The sequence below is a fragment of the Vitis riparia genome, chromosome 16 (assembly GCF_004353265.1).
Source record: "Vitis riparia cultivar Riparia Gloire de Montpellier isolate 1030 chromosome 16, EGFV_Vit.rip_1.0, whole genome shotgun sequence".
NCBI lineage: Eukaryota > Viridiplantae > Streptophyta > Magnoliopsida > Vitales > Vitaceae > Vitis > Vitis riparia.
This window is the reverse complement of record NC_048446.1, coordinates 17,078,010-17,098,514: the sequence shown is the minus strand read 5'-3', so window position 1 is coordinate 17,098,514 and position 20,505 is coordinate 17,078,010. Positions and strand designations below refer to the sequence as shown.

General features: G+C 32.6%; 2 protein-coding genes across 2 annotated transcripts; both read left to right on the top strand.

Moving 5' to 3' along the window:
* Window positions 1-662: 662 nt before the first annotated feature.
* On the top strand, window positions 663-2,446 carry LOC117934063 (stilbene synthase 4-like). Its single transcript, XM_034855662.1, has 2 exons — window positions 663-924; window positions 1,263-2,446. The coding sequence occupies exons 1-2, from the start codon at window positions 747-749 to the stop codon at window positions 2,261-2,263; spliced, it is 1,179 nt and encodes a 392-aa protein (XP_034711553.1). The 5' UTR covers window positions 663-746; the 3' UTR covers window positions 2,264-2,446.
* Window positions 2,447-17,636: 15,190 nt separating this feature from the next.
* LOC117932869 (stilbene synthase 4-like) lies at window positions 17,637-19,322 on the top strand. The gene is made up of 2 exons (XM_034854168.1): window positions 17,637-17,915; window positions 18,107-19,322. The coding sequence occupies exons 1-2, from the start codon at window positions 17,738-17,740 to the stop codon at window positions 19,105-19,107; spliced, it is 1,179 nt and encodes a 392-aa protein (XP_034710059.1). The 5' UTR covers window positions 17,637-17,737; the 3' UTR covers window positions 19,108-19,322.
* The last annotated feature ends 1,183 nt before the right edge of the window (window positions 19,323-20,505 follow it).

Below are 20,505 nucleotides of genomic sequence, written 5' to 3'. Positions count from 1 at the left end.
TCATAACAACCAATGCTTGAGGGATTTCTTTTGATTGATAGGAGTAATAAAATCTGTTATAACAATCCAAATTAAGGATTTATAAACAAAAACCAAAAAAAAAAAAAAAAACTAAATAATAACAAATATAAAAGCTTTTAAAAATATTTTTCGTAACAAATATCCTCATTAATTAACGAATATTTATGTTCGTTAATAGCAACTAATTTTTACCTTCATTGTTGTTAAACAATAAATTTATTTATTCAACATCTATATTTATGACTTGAAATATTACAGGTTTCCTAACGTTCTGCATTAATATTGATCATCGGCTTGGTCCAGCCGGCAGCAGCTGGCCCAGCACGTGAAAATTTTGGGTCTTTTGTCAAATAGTACTCGGGGGATATGAAAGTGATGCTACCAACTTGGAGTCAAAAAGGGTAAGCTTCCAACCGCCTTACGTGGGTTAAAAAGACCAAAAGAGTTTTAGAGGAAGAAGAAAGACAGAAAAATAAAATAAAGAATGAAAACCGAAGCCTACCAAGTTGGAAATCAAACCCCATGGCACTGGATTATTCAAATGCACGCCTACCTACATGGAAGTGGATGAGAGTTGGTGAGACAGCATTTGTGGTGATTATAAATACCAACCTCAAGACACAACTTTGGCCAGACAGCTCCAAGCACTTGTGCTCCTAAAATTTCATTTCTCTTTCCTTCTTCAACTTTGAAGCTTCCATTTCAGTAGTCATCACACACTATCCATGGCGTCTGTAGAGGAAATTAGAAATGCTCAGCGTGCCAAGGGTCCGGCCACCGTTCTAGCCATTGGCACAGCTACCCCGGACAACTGTCTGTACCAGTCTGATTTCGCTGATTACTATTTTCGGGTCACTAAAAGCGAGCACATGACCGAGCTCAAGAAGAAGTTCAACCGCATTTGTAAGTATAATTTTAACATCCTTCATATACATATGATTCCCCTACGACCACTGAAACATCTTTTTCAAGCTTTCTGTGTACTCATTTTAAATTAATACAACGCATCTATGAGTGATGGTATGAGCAGGTGCTCTTTGAATCACATGGTATAATGCATGGGATCACGTTATTAATTGATGCAATAAAAAATAAGCTTTTATATTCTATTAAGATGAATCTTTTTACCCTCAGTTGAACAATGTTTGATCATCTTGAACAATCAATCTACCCATTGAATTGATTCTGTTTCACTAGTGTGCCTTGAGCTTACATATTATTGTTATTTAATTTATATACAGGTGACAAATCCATGATCAAGAAGCGTTACATTCATTTGACCGAAGAAATGCTTGAGGAGCACCCAAACATTGGTGCTTATATGGCTCCATCTCTTAACATACGCCAAGAGATTATCACTGCTGAGGTACCCAAGCTTGGTAAGGAAGCCGCATTGAAGGCTCTTAAAGAGTGGGGTCAGCCTAAATCGAAGATCACCCACCTTGTATTTTGTACCACCTCAGGTGTAGAAATGCCTGGTGCAGATTATAAACTCGCTAATCTTTTAGGCCTCGAACCATCTGTCAGAAGAGTGATGTTGTACCATCAAGGGTGCTATGCGGGTGGAACTGTCCTTCGAACCGCTAAGGATCTTGCAGAGAATAATGCAGGAGCACGAGTTCTTGTGGTGTGCTCTGAGATCACTGTTGTTACATTTCGTGGTCCTTCCGAAGATGCTTTGGACTCTTTAGTTGGCCAAGCCCTTTTTGGTGATGGGTCTGCAGCTGTAATCGTTGGATCTGATCCAGATACCTCGATTGAACGACCACTCTTTCAACTTGTTTCAGCAGCCCAAACATTTATTCCTAATTCAGCAGGTGCTATTGCAGGCAACTTACGTGAAGTGGGTCTCACCTTTCATTTGTGGCCTAATGTGCCTACCTTGATCTCTGAAAACATTGAGAATTGTTTGACTAAGGCTTTTGATCCAATTGGTATTAGTGATTGGAATTCCTTATTCTGGATTGCTCATCCAGGTGGCCCAGCTATTCTCGACGCAGTTGAAGCAAAAGTCGGTTTAGATAAACAAAAACTCAAAGCAACAAGGCATATTCTAAGTGAATATGGGAACATGTCAAGTGCATGTGTCTTATTTATTTTGGACGAGATGAGAAAGAAATCGCTCAAGGAAGGCAAAACGACGACAGGTGAAGGATTGGATTGGGGTGTCTTGTTTGGCTTTGGGCCAGGCCTAACCATTGAGACCGTTGTGCTCCATAGCGTTGGTACAGATTCAAACTAGGTGAAATGATGGGAAAAGTTATTCATGAGTCATGTTTTATTAATCAAATAAAAGGTAGTAAAGATATTGAATTGTTATTTTACGATTGTTGGAGGACCTCCTCAAAGACCTCAAGTTAAAGTCATTGTTTATTCTTGTGTATGTTATCAAAATGAAGGAAGAATATATCCGAGTTTTTGTTAAGCATACAAGAAAATTTTCAACATATGCTGCTAATTTGAAAAATATGTAAAATGAGTGGAATTCAGGTGGGGTACTCTACAGTTCATATAAGTTAAAAAAGATAGCCACCACCACAACATGGGTGAGGTCTATAGCTGCACCATCACCCTTACCTGAAAATGCTGTAAGAAAAATATTACCTTTCATAAGTCCTATTAGACTGAGACATATGCAAGACTAATTCTATATTCATTATACGAAAATCCGACAATTTTTTTTTAAATAAAACAAATAAACAAACAAATTTCAGAATACAAAAATCCGACAACTTCTTGATTAAAAAAAAATTCAAATTTTGCTTTATAATTAAGACTAAAAACATAATTTTATCTAAACTTCCGCTAAAGACATTGCTGTAATTACAGAAATGTGTCCTTCTCATGAGTTTAAAATCTACACAAAAATTCTTAAAGTTGATGAATTAATTTCCTTAAAAGACGAAATGGACGATCGGGCTTGCAGCTGGCGGCTGGTGCTGAATTTGTTACTTTCACCCTCCACCAAACAGAGCATTCAAAATCAGCATGAGATCATTGAACAAGTCTCCGCCGCCATCCACAATCTGCCATTATTATAATATGCGAAGATCACGTCCTCTGCCATCTCAGCAAAGTTAACGTGTAAGGTACAGATGATAGACACGCTTGAGAAGTGGGCCCATGTAAGAGCAGTGGATAACTTGGCAACAGTTGCCAAGTGCGAAGGTTGGTGGGTGGATAACATGGCTGGACTTGATTGGTTGGCTTGGATTAGAAGAATATGGTGGACGTTGAACCTGGTTCATGCCGGCTCCTGCTGTGCCCTTGAGGGGCCTGTGAATATTTCTAAAGATTTATTTTATTTGGAATGAGGAGTTTATTTTAATATATATATATATATATATATATATATATATATTTAAAAATAAAATAAAATAAAATAAAAGGTTTCCTGTGCTAGGGCTATGGCTGCAGGTGAGACTTTAGGATAATTTTGTGACTGTAAATTAGATCTAGGTTTTTGACAAAAATAGTGAATTGAATTTTAGAGCTTCCAATAAATTTACTATTAGACTTACTAAATAAATGTTTTAAAAAAGTTGTAAAAATTTTATAATCCGCAACACTTTTAATCATAAATTTGAGTAATAACGGTAATTACATTTATTTATTTTTTTTTTCATTTTTCTCATATATTCATATGATTTTTGACATTCAATAATTAGATAAATGTCAGTGAAATTAACATTTTTCTTTTAATAAACTTTTTTTAATTAAGTTTTTTTTTCATAATTATATTTAAAAAATTATAGTAAAATGCTTTAACAATGTTAAAATATATTCAATCCCTATTTATCTTTAGTTTCCTCAAACTCCGATCATTGTGATGTCATTCTAAGTTCTATCTCAATTTCTCCTCAGTTCCTTTGGCCTTCTTCATTACAATGTCATTCTAGATTCTATATCAATTTATCCTTGGTTCCCTTGGATTCTTATCATTGCTGCACCATCCTAGGTTCTATATTAGTTTATCCTTAATTCCTTTTCACTCTTGTCATTACAACATCATCCTAGGTTCTACCTAAGTTTATTCTTAACTCCTTTGGACTCTTGTCATTGTGACGCAATCCTAGGTTCTTTCTTAGTTTATCCTTAGTTCCTTTTGATTCTTGTCATTGCAACGTCGTCCTAGGTTCTATCTAAGTTTATACTTAGCTCCTTTGGATTCCCATCATTGTGACACCATCCTAGGTTCTATCTTTATTTATGCTTAGTTCCTTTAGACTCTAATTATTATGATGTTATCTTAGGTTTTATCTCAATTCATCCTTATTTCCTTTGTATCCCTATCATTGTGACACCATCTTACGTTCTATTTGTGATGCCATCCTAGGCTTTATCTCAATTTATGCTTAGTTCCTTTGGATGCCCATCATTATGACTCCATCCTAGTTGTATCTAAGTTTATTCTTAGCTCCTTTGGACTCCCATCATTTCCACGTCATCCTAGACTCTATCTCAATTTGCCCTTAGTTCATTTGGACTCCTACCATTGTGACATTATCCTAGGTTCTATCTCAGTTTTTCCTTGGTTCCCTTGGATTCTCATCATTGCAAGATCATCATAGGTTCTATCTCAGTTTATCCATAGTTCCTTTGAACTCCTATCATTGTGATGCCATCCTAGGTTCTATCTAAGTGTATGCTTAGCTCCTTTGGTCTCTCATGATTACGATGTCATCCTCGATTTTATCTCAGTTTATCCTTAGTTCATTTAAATTCTCATCATTACAACGTCATCCAAAGTTCTATATGAGCTTATTCTTAGCTACTTTGGACTCTTATCATTTTGACATCATCCTAGTTTTTATCTTAGTTTATCCTTAGTTTCTTTGGACGCTCGTCATTGTGACACCATGCTAGGTTTTACTCCGTTTACCTTTAATTCTTTTGGACTCCCATCATTACAACGTCATCCTAGGTTCTATCTCAATTTTGGTAACCTTTCTTAAAATAAACTCTTTATCATGACATTTTCTAAAACCGTTATTTATTTCTTAAACCAGGACTCCTATGCTAAAAGAATTGCTCTTTTATTCTTTTATCCTTGAACTATCTATATCCACAAAAGTCTTTCTTCTCTTAAAGGGGAGAGCCTAAAGACTAGGTAGTTTTGTCCTTCTCTTCGGGGAAAAGAGCCAGGAGGACCACTATCACTAGAGGTGTCATTATCTTTCTCTTAGGGGGAAGAGATTGGAGAACCACCTATCCAAACCAAGTGGATAGTCTCAAAAAGAAATAACAATATGACTTTTAACAACCAGTTTTAGAAAAATAACAATGGAAAATACTTCTCATGAAATTTATTTTTCTTTAAGAAAAATCCCTAAGGGCATGGGATAAACAAAAATCCAGGTAAAACAACCATTAGCATACCCTAGAAAGCTTATATTATGTTGTTTACTAACCTAAGGCTCTGATACCAATTGTAGGAAACCCCATATATTTTTAACCCTAACCTAAACTTAGGTTAAGTATATGAAACTTTCCCTAGGGCTTCTATATCCTAGCAATGAAGCAAAAATAAATAAATAAATAATAATAATAATAATAATAATAATAGTAGTAATAATAATAATAATAATAATAATAATAATAGTACATAAGGATATATAAGGATATGGAATAACAAAGCTTTAAAAAACTGTCTAGATTTGGATGTTCCCAAATCAAATCTATGCGGTGAAGAAGATGCTTGAAAACTTTGAAAGTCTCGTACCTTTCTCTCTCTCTCAAAAAATGAAAGATGACTTTTTGAAAAGTGATTATGAAACCTTAACCCCTAAAGGGGATATTTATATGGTTTCCCTACTAAGCTTAAGTGAGTTAAACCACATAAGCTTAGGTTACTTAATGTAGCCCAAAAGGGGTCCTAATTGATTAATTAATCACACAAGATCATCTAATTAATTAATTAGCCTAATCTAGAAACCTTATTCACCACCCCCTATGCAACCTTATGTAATTATCAAAACGCTCTTATGCACAAGAGTGAATCGAGAGTCGATCCAACACTCGTAAACCTTGTCATCATGGTATATGAGCTTAGAGTGGGGACCACTAGGACCCATAAGAGTACTTGCTCCTTTAAAATCAAATTATGAAGTTGATTTAGCATCCCGTTATAGAGAATCAACTACAGTTCAATACCCTATGTAAATAACAATGAGACAAAGCTTGGGTCTATGACTTATTATCCACTACATGTAGATTCCCTATGAATTGGTGTTTATAATCTAACAAGGTAGTGCTATCACCTATTAAAATTACCTCTCTAATATTTGAGTTATAGATCTCATTTATTATGTGATCAATTAACGTACTCTAGCTCCAATGGGCATATGTGAAATTTCTACTAAAAGAAATACTATGGTCATAGTCTTCTAGATCACATGTCCTTTGGATTACCCAAATGGACACAATGTCTCAAACCTATAAGATATCATGGTGTCTTTATTTACAACACCTATTGTTGCCAACCTCCATCAATAGTGACTCAATTCATAGGGACATGTGACCACCCCAAGGTCTCACTCATAGATTAAAGCCTTTTATTGACTTTAGCACAAACTCAATATCCTCTCAAGGTTGAAAGTCCATGCAATATAGTAGTTTAATGATGTTGGGAAATCTGGATTTCTCCATTCTCTAAACTTGAATATTGTAAAGTGCATGTAAATTATCCTAAGGCTTCTCTAAATCTACCAAAAGGGAAAACATATGGCTACAAAAACCATATTAAGATAAAGATCTAGAGATGAAAAAGAAAAACTCATACCCTAACTTAGATATTCCTAGATCAATTCCATGTGGATAAGAAGAAGTCTAAAGGTCTTGTACACCTAAGATCTTCTACTTGATGACTCAAACCATGATTTTGTCACTTCAAAGTATGGGTAATGGAAAAGAAAAAACTTTGACTATCTCTCTCTCTCTCTCTCTTTGGAGGTGTAAAATGACTAATTGAAAGTCATTAGGAAACTGTAATCCTTAAAAGGGTATTTATAGGGTTAGCCATTAAGCTTAAGTGACTTGTGCCCATCGAGGCTTGAGTCACTTAATCTAATCCAAAACAAGTCCTAATTTATTAACTAACCACATAGGGCTTTCTAGTTAGTCAATTAGACCAATCTAGAGACCTTTTTCACTATCCTTTGTGTTACCGTGCATAATTACTAAAACACTCTTATGTATAAGAGTGAACTTAGAGCTTCAACCTTCATAAATTGTGTCATCATGGTATATGAGCTCAGAGTGGGGACCATTGGAACCCATAGAAGTATTGGCTCCCTCAAAATCTAATTTTGAAGTTGATTCAACATTCCACTAAAAAGAATTAACTGTATTCTAGTACCTTATGTAAATAACAATGAGACGAAGCTTGGGTCCATGACCTACCATCCACTGCATGTTGACTCCTCATGAATTGGTATCTGTAATCTAATAAGGTAGTGTTATCACCTATCACCTATCAAGATTATCTCTATAATCCTTAAGTCAAAACTCTCACTTATTATATTATCAATTGATGTATTCTAACTCATAAAGAACATATGTTAAATTTCACTTAAGGAATTATTGCGACATTATAGATTTCATAATCACATGTCCTTTGGATCATCTAAGGGGACACATTGTGTCAATTTCATGAGATATCATGATGCATTTATTGAGAATACGTATTATCACTGGCCTCCATCAAGAATAACTCAATTTATAAAGATATATGACTACTTTAGGATTTCACTCATAAGTTAAAGTCTCTTGTTGATTTTAACATAGTTTCAATATCCTCACAAGGTTGAGAGTCTACACAATATAGTAGCTTAGTAAATCATGACAATAGATAGTCTTATGTCATGATTCATCGTATGTCTTGTCCAGTATACACTACTGCACTCACTATGGGAAATTAGTTTTGATGGTTAAGATAAACCATCCCTCAAATTAGGAGGTAATGCACTACAGTCTCTATTGGATTGCCAAAATCCATAAATTGACTATGGACAACTTATCTATTTACATGAATCTAATGACTTGTATCCTTTATCCAACTCCTAATACACCCAAGTCATGTACAATATAAGAGATATGAGTTAAATGTTCAAATCAATGTCAATGCATAAAAGGGATAACCTAGGGATAGTAAAGTCTAACTTTGTTACAATATTTCTTGCTTTTAAAGGCTCAATCCTAACAAGTGAATCATGATAACTAATAGCCTTATGTCATGATTTACCATAAGTCTTGTCCAGTGTACATCACATACAATAGTGCACTCGCCATGGGAGAACCATCCCGATGACCAGTACAAGTCATTTCCCCAATTAGGAGGTAGTGCACTACAATTTCAAAATAGATTTCTCAAATCTATTAACCAACTATGGACAACTCATCACTTTTCAAAGAACCCATGACTTACATCATGATTCGCCATAAGTCTTGTCCAGTGCGTATTACATATAATAGTGCACTTACCATGGAAAACCATCCCGATGACTAGAACAAATCATCCCCCCAATTAGGAGGTAGTGCAATACAGTCTCAAATAGATTGCCCAAATCCATTAACCTACTATGGACAGCTCATCACTTTGTAAGGAACCCATGACTTGGATCTTCTGTGTAACTCCTAATGCTCCCAAACTATGTACAATACAAGTGACGTGGGTGTGTATACTCAAATTGGTAACTAATTAATGCAAATAGGATAATAAATGAGAAAACAAGAAACATAGATAAAAAATTTATAAATGAATCTCAATCTATTATATCATATCATGTTTTTTTGGGCTCAATCCTAACAACGCAAAAGAAAAATGTGAAATATTTATACACCTTAATTGAGAAGACAATTTTAGGTGAAGCTATGAGAGTGAAGCCACACCATAGAGAGTATTTTCCTAGTGTTAAAGAAGTTGTCAAAGTAGAAAAGTGGAACAAGATGATCAAAATTCTATTTTCAAATAAGAGTACTCATTAGCATAAGGATGATACTAATTGAAAAAGGAATAAAGTTATCAAAAAAGAGAAAAATAGTTTCTCGAGTCTAGTTTGACAAAATTTTGAACTTGATACATGTTTATTCTCATTAATTATGTAAGATTGAAAGAATTTGAGTCAATATTGAGGTTTTTGGAAGTTACCTCAAATAATTTATTCTGTATTTTTAGTAAAGACAATTTATAGAGTTTGTATTTTAAAAAATTACCTTTTTAAGTTTGACTATGATTATGAAACTATTGATTTAGGTTTAAACCATAAAGCTCTATAAATATGTAGTTTTACATATGATTTCAAGAGAGTGGAAAAGTTAACAAAGAGTTAAGAAAGTTAGGCAAAGAGTGTATTAGGTTTATAGTAAAGGGAGGTTTAGAGAGTTTGAGTTTGTATTTATGAAGTTTATTAATAAATTTGATCTCTCTGTGTAGTGGATATAAGCAATTAGGCCAAACCATGTAAATCTTTTCTTCTCTAGTTTATTTTATTTTACTAACCTCATTTAGGTTAAACGAAATGAATAGAACAAGGAAGCCCCATTTTCTCGGTGTTTATGAATATATTTTTACACCAATTCAATATCAAAACAATTTCCTTTTGAATACTGGTTAAATCCATCCTTTTTATGTACGAATCACAAAGCTTATTGAGTAAGTATGCAAACTTATTTGCCCCACAAACAAAATAGAATAGCACAATTGGTTTTAGGCTATGAGGAAGCCCTTGGACCTAATGGGTCTAAAACTCACAAAATCATACGTTGGGACAATGGGTGAACTGGCAATAAATGTATCTCAAGCTTATAGTTTCACTCATAAGGGAGTGTAAATGTGGGTAACAAAAAAAGATAACCTTACATGTAGAATGAGAGAACTTGAGTCAAGGTCGAGATTGTTGGTAAATTTGACTCAAATTATTTATTTTTTAATTTGAGGAAATTCAATATTTGTAGAGTTAATGTTTGAGTAAATTGGCTTTTTAAGTTTGACAAGGATTCAAAAACTTATCATTAAGGGTTAATCTATAAGACTTTATTAATATATGGTTTTTTTCATAGGATTTCAAAAGAGAGGTCAAAAAGAGAACAAAAAGTGAAGAAAGATAGGCAAAGTTGTTAGGAAAATCACAACACTCAAATACAATAGGAAAAATAAAATAAATTAGAGAAGATAAAAGATTTACATGGTTTGACCTAATTGCCCATGTCCGCAATATAAGGAGATCAATTTTATAATAAACTTTAGAATGAAAAAATAACAACACCTAAATACAATTGGAAAAATAAAATAAATTAGAGAAGAGAAACAATTTATTTGGTTCAACCTAATCGCCTATGTCTATTATAGAAGGAGATTGAATTTATTAATAAACTTAAAAAATATAGACTCAAACTGTATCAACCTCTCTCTACCCAAAACCCAATGCACTATTTTCCTATTTCTCTTCACTCTTCATTCATTTCTTTTCCATCTGTCAAGAAATCCTATGTAAAGCCACGTATGGATAGAGTCCTATATGCTAACCCTAAAGGATAAGTTTTCAAATCTTAGTCAAACTTAGAAAGGTAATTTACTCAACCATAAACTCTACAAATATTGACTTTCCTAAAAATAAACAATAAATAATTTGATTCAAAATTACCAAAATCTTTACCTTGACTCAAATTCTCTCAATCTATATGTATATTTATCTCTCCTTTCAAATGCTCATTGAACTTGTCTTGAGAAATCGTCTTTATCTTCTTTATAACTTCATTTTTTTTTCCAATTAGTCTCATCTTTATGCCTATAAGTACCTTTACTTGAAAATAGAGTCTTGATCATCTTGCCTTAGTGTTTTTTTTTTTAATTTTTTTAATCTTATATCAACATCTTGTCATGTTCTTCTAAATCTAATCTAATAATTTCTTTAGGATAAAACTCTTCATGGTTGCTCCATCACCATAACTCCACCTAACATTGTCTTCCCAATCAATGTTTTAAAAATGTTTCATCTTTTTCCTTTTTATAGCTATCAAAGCCCCTTTATTAATGTTCATAATATTGTTCTTTGTAGAAAAAGTATAACCCATAATTCTTAGAGTTCCCAAAAAAATTAAAATCTTTCTTAACTTTAGAACATGTTTAACATTAGTCAATGTCCTTACAATACCATTTAACATCATCACTTTTATAGTACCAATCCTAATGATTTTGGAGCTTGAACAATTTCTTATTAAAGTTGTAGTAGCATTGCATTCCTTATAGGTATCAAACAACTCCTTATATGGGCCAAGAATCTAAAATCTAAAAGTCATAAAAATTTTCATCACCTATAATAATAAAAACATTACCTTATCAAACTTTTTATCAGTAATATTAATAGATTTTGAAGTTTCTTGAGATTCAGGAATTTTCTTTTCCTCTTGTTGCTTTGTCATTTCTTCACGATACCTTATGACATGTTTTTTTTTTTTTTTGTGGAAATAATAACACTCCACATCCCCCTAATAGTCTGATTGAAAATGATCAATTCCTCTATCTTAATATCTCTCTTATGATTTACTCCTACCACGATGTGATTCAGACTTCACAATAAGAACTTATTCAATATGAAATGAACTAGCTACTTGGTTTCTTATAGATTTTTATTTCTAGACGAGCAATTGACACCTCATCCACAATAAACATTTTCTTTCCAATCAAAAGCGTGATCACCAATGTCTCATTTTTTTTTTATACGGATGCCAATAAAATAATAATTGCATCTTCCTCCTCACTATTGACCTTTATGCTCAATAAATAGGTTATACACTTATTAAATTTATTTATATGAATATAAATTCCTTCATTCATTTTCAAACTCATAAATTGTTCACTACCATATATATATATATATATATATATATATATATATATATATATATATTGAGTTTTGTCAACCCACCTAAGTTTACTTTTTTAATGGATTTCAGTTGTTACGAATTTCTAAGACACCTACTCCATTGTAAATTAAATTACCCATTGCTTATACATGTAATTATTTTATCAACAATAATTGCAATACTAATATCCGTTGACAAAAGAGTATTATTGTGATGGATTTAAACCATTGCAAATCGACTAATATACTTTGTTATAAAAGTAATTTATCCATAAAAAATAAATGACCTCTCCCAAACAATTTTCTTACATAAAACCATACATTTATAGAGTTTATAGGCTAATCCTAAATAATAAGCTTCCTATGATTAGTGTGCTAGTGTGTATAGTTACACATTGGACAAGACCTATGTTATGTCATGACTTAAGACTATCAAGTAGTCATGACTTCCTTATGTTGCTTCATTGTGTTGTCTCTCAACCTTGAGAGAATATTGAGCTTAAAGTTAGCATTGACTTTGACCTACGGGTGAGATCGTAAGTTGATCATATATTCCTTATGGATTAGGTCACTATTGATGGAAACCGATAGTAATAGTTATTCTCAATAGAGACACCATGATATCCCATAAGATTGAGACAAAGTGTCCCCTTAGATAATCCTTAGGAGGTGTGTTCATGTAAACTATGGTCATAATAGTTCCTTAAGTGCAACTTGACATAAGCTCTTAGAGAGCTAAGATATGTTAGCTGAATACACAATAGGAGGATTTGTAACTTAAGGATAGTGAGGTACTTTTGAAAGACTGATAACTTTGTTAGACTACGAACATCGGTTCATGGAAAAACTAAATGCAATAGATAGCAAGTCACAAACCAGAGCACTTAGTGTCTCGTTGTTATTTATATAGGGTACTGGAATGCAATTGATTATTTATAGTGGAATGTTGAATCAACTCCAAAATTGGATTTTACAAGAGCTAGTATTATCCTATGGGCCTTAATGGTCCATTCTCAAACTCATATACCTTGTTGGCATGGTTTATGACGATTAGATTGACTCTAGGTTTATTTTTGGACATTAGGGTGTTTTGAAAATTATACAAAGTTGCATAGAGGTTAGTGAACAAAGTTTTTAGAATTGGATAACTGATTAATTAGATGATTATATTAGGTTAATTAATCAATTATGACCTGTTTTGAGATAGATTAAGTGACCCAAGCCCTTAATGGCCTCAAGTCACTTAAGTTGAGTTGGAGAACCTTATAAATACCCCTTAGGGGTCTATCTTTTTTAATAAGTGAGTCATCTTCCACCATCTAGAGTGAGAGTCATAGCCTACATCCTCACTTTTTCTCAACCAGTTGTGCACCAGGATTAAGGAAGAGCCATCAAACAAAATATCTTAGGTATATTCGAGACCTCCAACAACTTTTATTTTCATCTTTATTGTATGGATTAGATTTCAGAATGTCCGAATCTCAAGTGATATTTTCTAATGAACATTTTGAATCCTATTAATGTTTAAAATTGCAATTTTTCTATTGTGCATAGGATTTAGAAAAGCCTAAAAAGTTTTGCATGCAGTTAATCTGATTTTAGGATATGAAATTAAGAAATATAAGACAGGTTTATCTCTCTTTGGTACCTACCTTTGCACCCTCAATGAGTAATGTGCTACCACTACACAATTAGAATAAATGTGTCAAGTTCAAACTTTTGTTGAGCTTAACTCAAGATACCACCCTTGCCTTCTTCATAACTTCATTTGTTTTGCAATTAGTCTCATCTTTGTGCCAATAAGCCTTTAGTTGAAAATGGAGTCTTGATCATCTTATCATTGTGTTTTCTTCTAATACTAACATCTTGTCACATTTTTTTCTAAATCTAGTCCAATAACTTCTTTATCATAAAACTCTTCATGACATTATTCCACCATCACAACTCCAACTAACAATGTATTTCCAGTCTAAGTGTATAAAATGTTTCACCTTTTTTTCTTTTTATAACTATCAAAACATCTTTATTAATATTTATAATATCGTTTTTTGTAGAAAAGTTATAACCCACAATGCTTGGAGCTGTCAAAGAAATTCAACTCCCTCCTGAACTTTAGAACATGCTTAACATTAGATAATGTCATTACAACACTATCAAACAACTTCACTTTCCTAGTACCAATCCTAATGGTTTTAGAGCTTGAACTAATTTCTATTTAAACAATACTAGCATTACATTCCTAATAGGTATCAAACCACTTCTTATATGGGCCCATATGAAATGAACATCAAGAATCTAAAATCCAAGAATTACAAAAACTTTCATCAACTATAATAGAAAGAACATCACCTTACTTATTAAACTTTTAATCAACAATATTAGTAGATTTCAAAGCCTCTTGAAATTCAATATTTTCTTTTCTTCTAGGTGCTTTGTCATTTTTTCACAATACCTCGTGATACATCCCTTTTATGGAAATAATAACCCTCTACATTCCTCTAGTAGTGTGATTGGAAATGATCAACTCTCCTATCTTAATATCTCCTTCATGATTTACTCCTATCACAATTTGATTTAGACTTCATCATAAGAGCTTGTTTAGTATGAAACAAACTACTTACTACTTAATAATTTTTGTCTCTAAACAAGCAGTTAACACCTCATCCATAGTAAACATTGTCTTTCCAACTAAAAAGCATACTCACCAATGTCTTAGATGATCTTGGTAGGGATGCCAATAAAATAATAGTTTCTCATTAATATTGACCTTTACACTCAACAAATGGGTCATAAACTTATTAAATTTATTTATATAAATATGAACATCAGTTCTTTAATCCATATTCGCTTATATAATTGTTTCTTCAAATATAGTCTATTTGTTAAGGGATTTTGATATATCAATTTTCTCTAACTTCTCCCTTAATTGAGAAGGATATTTCTTATTCAAAACAATATATTTTATTTTATGAGTCAAACTTAAATGAATAGCGGCTACCACTCTTACATCTAATTCTTCTCATTTTTCATTCATCATGTTCTCTAGTTTCTTACCTAGTAACACTTTGAGAAGTCATTGTTGCACCAAACTATCTCTAATAGTACCATGCTAGATACTAAAATTATTCTTTCCATCAAAGTACTCAATATCATACATTATGTCAAACATCATTTTCTAAATAATTTTCCCATGATCTTCACAACATGACTCTTGTACCACTTGTTAGGAAATCACAACACCCAAACACACTAAGAAACATAAAGTGAAATAGAAAAGTCAAAAGATTTGCATGGTTCTACATAATCACCTACATCTATGGGAAAGAGGAATCAAATTTATTAATAAAGTTAAAAAATACACAACCAAACTCTCTCAACCTATTTCTACCCAAACTCTGATACACATGTTGTCTATCTTTGTTCATTTTTCGTTTACTTTTTCACTCTCTTGAAATCCTATATAAAACCACATATCTATAGAGTTGTATAGATTAATCCTAAACAATAAGTTTCCGAATCCTACTCAATGTTATAAGGATAATTTATCTAAAACCTAAACTCTATGAATATTGACTTTAGTAAAAATAAAAAAATAAAAAATTTGAGTCAAAATTACCAACACATAAGGCCCGTTCTATTGACTTTCAAATGATATAGCAAGTGTATTCTCAAATGCTTCTAAACAAATTCTTTCTATCTCTTTCTTTACTTTAGATCTTGAGTTCATAATTAACCCAAAATAATATATAGGTAAATGTATGTGAATATTATGTATGAATAAGAGAGATGATCCAACTTATTAATTTATAAATGACATCAACAAAGTATTGCTCATTATAAAACTCCTGATCTAATCAAGTTAATACTCCTACATTGTCTCAATTCAATCTAAATATCAATAAGAAATAATGTAGTGTGATCATAGATTAAAATATCACAAAAAGTCATTGAAATATCAAATCTTTTTAAGTATATTGACTATGACGATTATGATACAAGGAAGAGATAATTGGTGGAGAGGTGAATTTTGGAATAATATCACTGTTTTTTTTTTTTTTTTTCCAGGATTTCCATGGTATCACATTGGCACAACACCTAAACTCTATTTTTAAGGCATAAAAGGGAAAGGGGTCATTAGTATGGCCCTCACCAAGCAGGGAGGTAGAAATGGCAACGGGGCGGGTTCGGGACGGATTACCCCCATCCCAACCCCACCCCGTTTATTAAAAACAATTCCCATCCCCGCCTCGTTTAACTTTTTTTTTTTTAATTTTTTTTAAATTACTTTTAAATTTTTTAATTACATTAAAATAAATATATTTTATAAATAATAAAATTATTATATTTTTATAACTTATTTTATTAAATTTTTTATTATTATCTATATATTAAAAATAGTAAAATTAAATTTTAAATTAAATTAATTTTAAATTTTAAATTAAATTTAATTTTAAAATTAATTTTATATATAATTAGTGCGGGGCGGGGCGGGATGGGGCAAAACCCGAACCCGCCCCTGATTTTAAAAAAAATCTCATACCCGTCCCAAACCCGTTTATTAAAATTAAACCCCGTCCCATTAGGGGCGGGTACCCGAAAAAACCCGCCCCATTGCCATCTCTACATGAAGGCCCATATGCACTTAGGTTTCATATATACTAATTTAATTTTAGTAAATAGATTAATTTTAATTATCTTATTTTTAAATTTCATTTGACTCATTATTGAAAATATAAAAGCAATCATGGTAATTTTCTTAATAAATTAATATTTTTTTATATCCCTTTATATAATAAATAAATAAAATATATATTTTTTTCAAACAAATAATAATAATTATACATATATCATAATTTCTTTTATATCTTTAAATACATTTAAACTACATAGATCATTATTTTAGTAATAAATGAAATAAACTTATTTCAAGTACTATTGTAAATTTTTTTAATAAAGTAACTTTAATATTTGTATTATTATTTATTTTATAATTTATTGAAGTTTTTTTTAAATATTTTTATAAATTTTGAATTTTTTTTTTTAAATGGATCTTTGATTGTGACAAAGGCCATCATCGCCGAAGATTCTCCATAATTACAGCTCAGTAATTAGTGTATCCTCCTTGGACTACATATTTGATCTGATTTTCATAATTCTTTTAAAATCATGATTGGTGAAAAATCATAATTTAAAAAGGAAAATTCAAATAGGTATTATATGGCCTAAAAAATTATACACTAAAACAACTTTCATTCAAAATGTAGGAAATTAAAAATTAATTTGAAAGTGTCATTTTTATCAATAAATTATTAATTTATGACTTGAATATATAATCTACGTCATTATAGATTTTCTAAAATTCTGTATTAATATCGATCTTTAGCTTGGTCCAGCCGGCAGCTGCTAGCCCAGCATGTGATAAATATGGGTCTTTGTCCCGGCAAGTCAAGAATCCCAACTCAATGGCCAAGTATTAATTATTGTACTTGGGGCCCACATGGACACTACCAACTTGGAGTCAAAAAGGGAAAGCTTCCAACTACTTACATGAGCTGAAGACAAATAGAAAAGAGTTATAAAGGAAGAAGAAAGACAAAAAGAAAAATAAAATAATGGAAACGGAAGCCTACCAAGTTGGAAATCAAACCCCATGTCACTGGATTATTCAAATGCACACCCACATACATACAAGTGGATGAGAGTTGGTGAGACAAAGCATTTGTGGTGATTATAAATACCAACCTCAAGACAACACTTTGGCCAGCCAGCTCCAAGCAAGCTCCTAAAATTTCATTTCTCTTTCCTTCTTCAAATTTGAAGCTTCGATTTCAGTAGTCATCACACACTAATCAATGGCGTCTGTGGAGGAAATTAGAAATGCTCAGCGTGCCAAGGGTCCGGCCACCGTTCTAGCCATTGGCACAGCTACCCCGGACAACTGTCTGTACCAGTCTGATTTCGCCGATTACTATTTTCGGGTCACTAAGAGCGAGCACATGACCGAGCTCAAGAAGAAGTTCAACCGCATCTGTAAGTACAATTTGAACATCCTGTGTACTCGTTTTAAATTAATTCAATGCATCTGTGCGCGATGGTATGAGCAGAATAAGCTTTTATATTGTACTAAGACGAATTTTTTTACACTCACTTGAACGATGTTGATCATCTTGAACAATGAATGCCTTGAGCTCACATATTACTCCTGTTTAATTTATATACAGGTGATAAATCCATGATCAAGAAGCGTTACATTCATTTGACCGAAGAAATGCTTGAGGAGCACCCAAACATTGGTGCTTATATGGCTCCATCTCTTAACATCCGCCAAGAGATTATCACTGCTGAGGTGCCCAAGCTTGGCAAGGAAGCAGCATTGAAGGCTCTTAAAGAGTGGGGTCAGCCTAAATCGAAGATCACCCACCTTGTATTTTGTACCACCTCAGGTGTAGAAATGCCTGGTGCAGATTATAAACTTGCTAATCTCCTAGGCCTTGAAACATCTGTCAGAAGAGTGATGTTGTACCATCAAGGGTGCTATGCAGGTGGAACTGTCCTTCGAACTGCCAAGGATCTTGCGGAGAATAATGCAGGAGCACGAGTTCTTGTGGTATGCTCTGAGATCACTGTTGTTACATTTCGTGGTCCTTCTGAAGATGCTTTGGACTCTTTAGTTGGCCAAGCCCTTTTTGGTGATGGGTCAGCAGCTGTAATCATTGGATCAGATCCTGATATCTCGATTGAACGACCACTCTTCCAGCTTGTTTCAGCAGCACAAACATTTATTCCAAATTCAGCAGGTGCTATTGCCGGCAACTTACGTGAAGTGGGTCTCACCTTTCAATTGTGGCCTAATGTGCCTAGTTTGATATCTGAAAACATAGAGAAGTGTTTGACTAAGGCTTTTGACCCAATTGGTATTAGTGATTGGAATTCCCTATTTTGGATTGCTCACCCAGGTGGCCCAGCTATTCTTGATGCGGTTGAAGCAAAACTCAGTTTAGATAAACAAAAACTCAAAGCAACAAGACATATTCTAAGTGAATATGGGAACATGTCAAGTGCATGTGTCTTGTTTATTTTGGATGAAATGAGAAAGAAATCGCTCAAGGAAGGAAAGACAACCACAGGTGAAGGACTGGATTGGGGTGTTTTGTTTGGCTTTGGGCCAGGCTTGACCATTGAGACTGTTGTGCTACATAGCGTTCAAATGGATTCAAACTAAGTGAAATGATAGGAAAAACGATTCACGAGCCATGTTCTATTAATCAAATATTGGTAGTAAAGATATATCACCATGAAATCATCTTTACTTAGAATTTATTATTTGTTATTTATCGTTGTTGGGGGACTTTTTTAGAGACCTCAAGTTAAAATCATTGTTTATCCTTGTGTATGTTATCAAAATGAAAGAAATAATGGATTTGAGTTTTGTTTAGACATGCAAGTGAGAAAATTTTCCAACATATTCTTTTTCCCGTGCTGATTTAGTTTGAGTTCTGCTTGAAAACCCCATGTAAGAATTTTCTTTTCTTTCCAAAAAAATCTTATCCAACTCAAGCCTTAAAAGTGACGCGGACTATTCATTTGAAAAATATGGAAACCAGGTTGGGTCTATAGTACATATAAATTAAATAAGATGGCCACCACAGCAACAAGGGTCACGTCTACTGCAAGGAAAATATTACCTTTCATATGTCCTATTCCAGAAGTCACTTTTGGAGCTGAGAAAGCTCTTTTAATCAAATAGCATTTTTTTTTTTTCATATTTAAACTCCTAAATAGAATTTTATTTTTCAAATAATTAAAAATAATTTAAGAATTATACTCTTTTTTTGTTTGTTTTGCAGCCTTTTTTATAGTCCCTATTTCAGTGAAGTTTTCATACAAATTTCCAGAAAAATTGGACTCCATATAATTCGGACTTGAGTAATTTGAATAGAAAAATCTTCCTTTGGTGAAAATGATTTCAATATTTTTTATTTTTTATTCATTTAGTTTTCCTTTCTTCTAGTCTAGCAATCCTTTCAGAAGACACTGAGTCACTGACTTTATCATCTTTGCAGTCAACTAAAAGTGAAAAAGTTATGAATTATTTTCCTTATTATTTTATTTAAAAAACTTAAATAAATATGTTTAATTATAGAAATGTGTGGTTTCTCCTTCTCATAAGTTTAAAATGTGAAAATGTGTTCTACACAAAAATTTCTTAAGTTGATGAATTAATTTGCAGCCGGTCGGCTGATGCTGAATTTGTCACTTCCCCCCTCCACCCCAAAGAGCATTCAAAAACCATCTGATATAATTTAAATCAGCATGAGATCGTTGAACAAGTCTCGGCCACCATCTATGACTTTATCAGCCTACCAGCTGCTAGTGGATTGAGAGCTGGTGGAAGTGTATGAATCCAAACCTATTAAAAATTTAAGCTAAGATATCAACTATGAAATGAAAATATTCTTAATATAAGTTTTAAACCTGAGTTAAGATTCTCAAGTTGAGTTTGTAAAACTTAATGTCTTTTATTTGATGATTTAAGTTGAATATAAATTTAATTATTGTTAAATTGTTGAGTTAAAACACATTATTAGAATTTTACTTTAAGCACTTATCTTATTTAATA

What these genes read in the sequence shown, in the direction of transcription:
- LOC117932869 (XM_034854168.1), top strand. Translation starts at nt 17,738, where the DNA reads ATGGCGTCTGTGGAGGAAATTAGAAATGCTCAGCGTGCCAAGGGTCCG. An exon ending in GAAGAAGTTCAACCGCATCT is followed by an intron (nt 17,916 to 18,106) that starts GTAAGTACAATT and finishes ATTTATATACAG; the next exon opens with GTGATAAATCCATGATCAAG.
- LOC117934063 (XM_034855662.1), top strand. Translation starts at nt 747, where the DNA reads ATGGCGTCTGTAGAGGAAATTAGAAATGCTCAGCGTGCCAAGGGTCCG. An exon ending in GAAGAAGTTCAACCGCATTT is followed by an intron (nt 925 to 1,262) that starts GTAAGTATAATT and finishes ATTTATATACAG; the next exon opens with GTGACAAATCCATGATCAAG.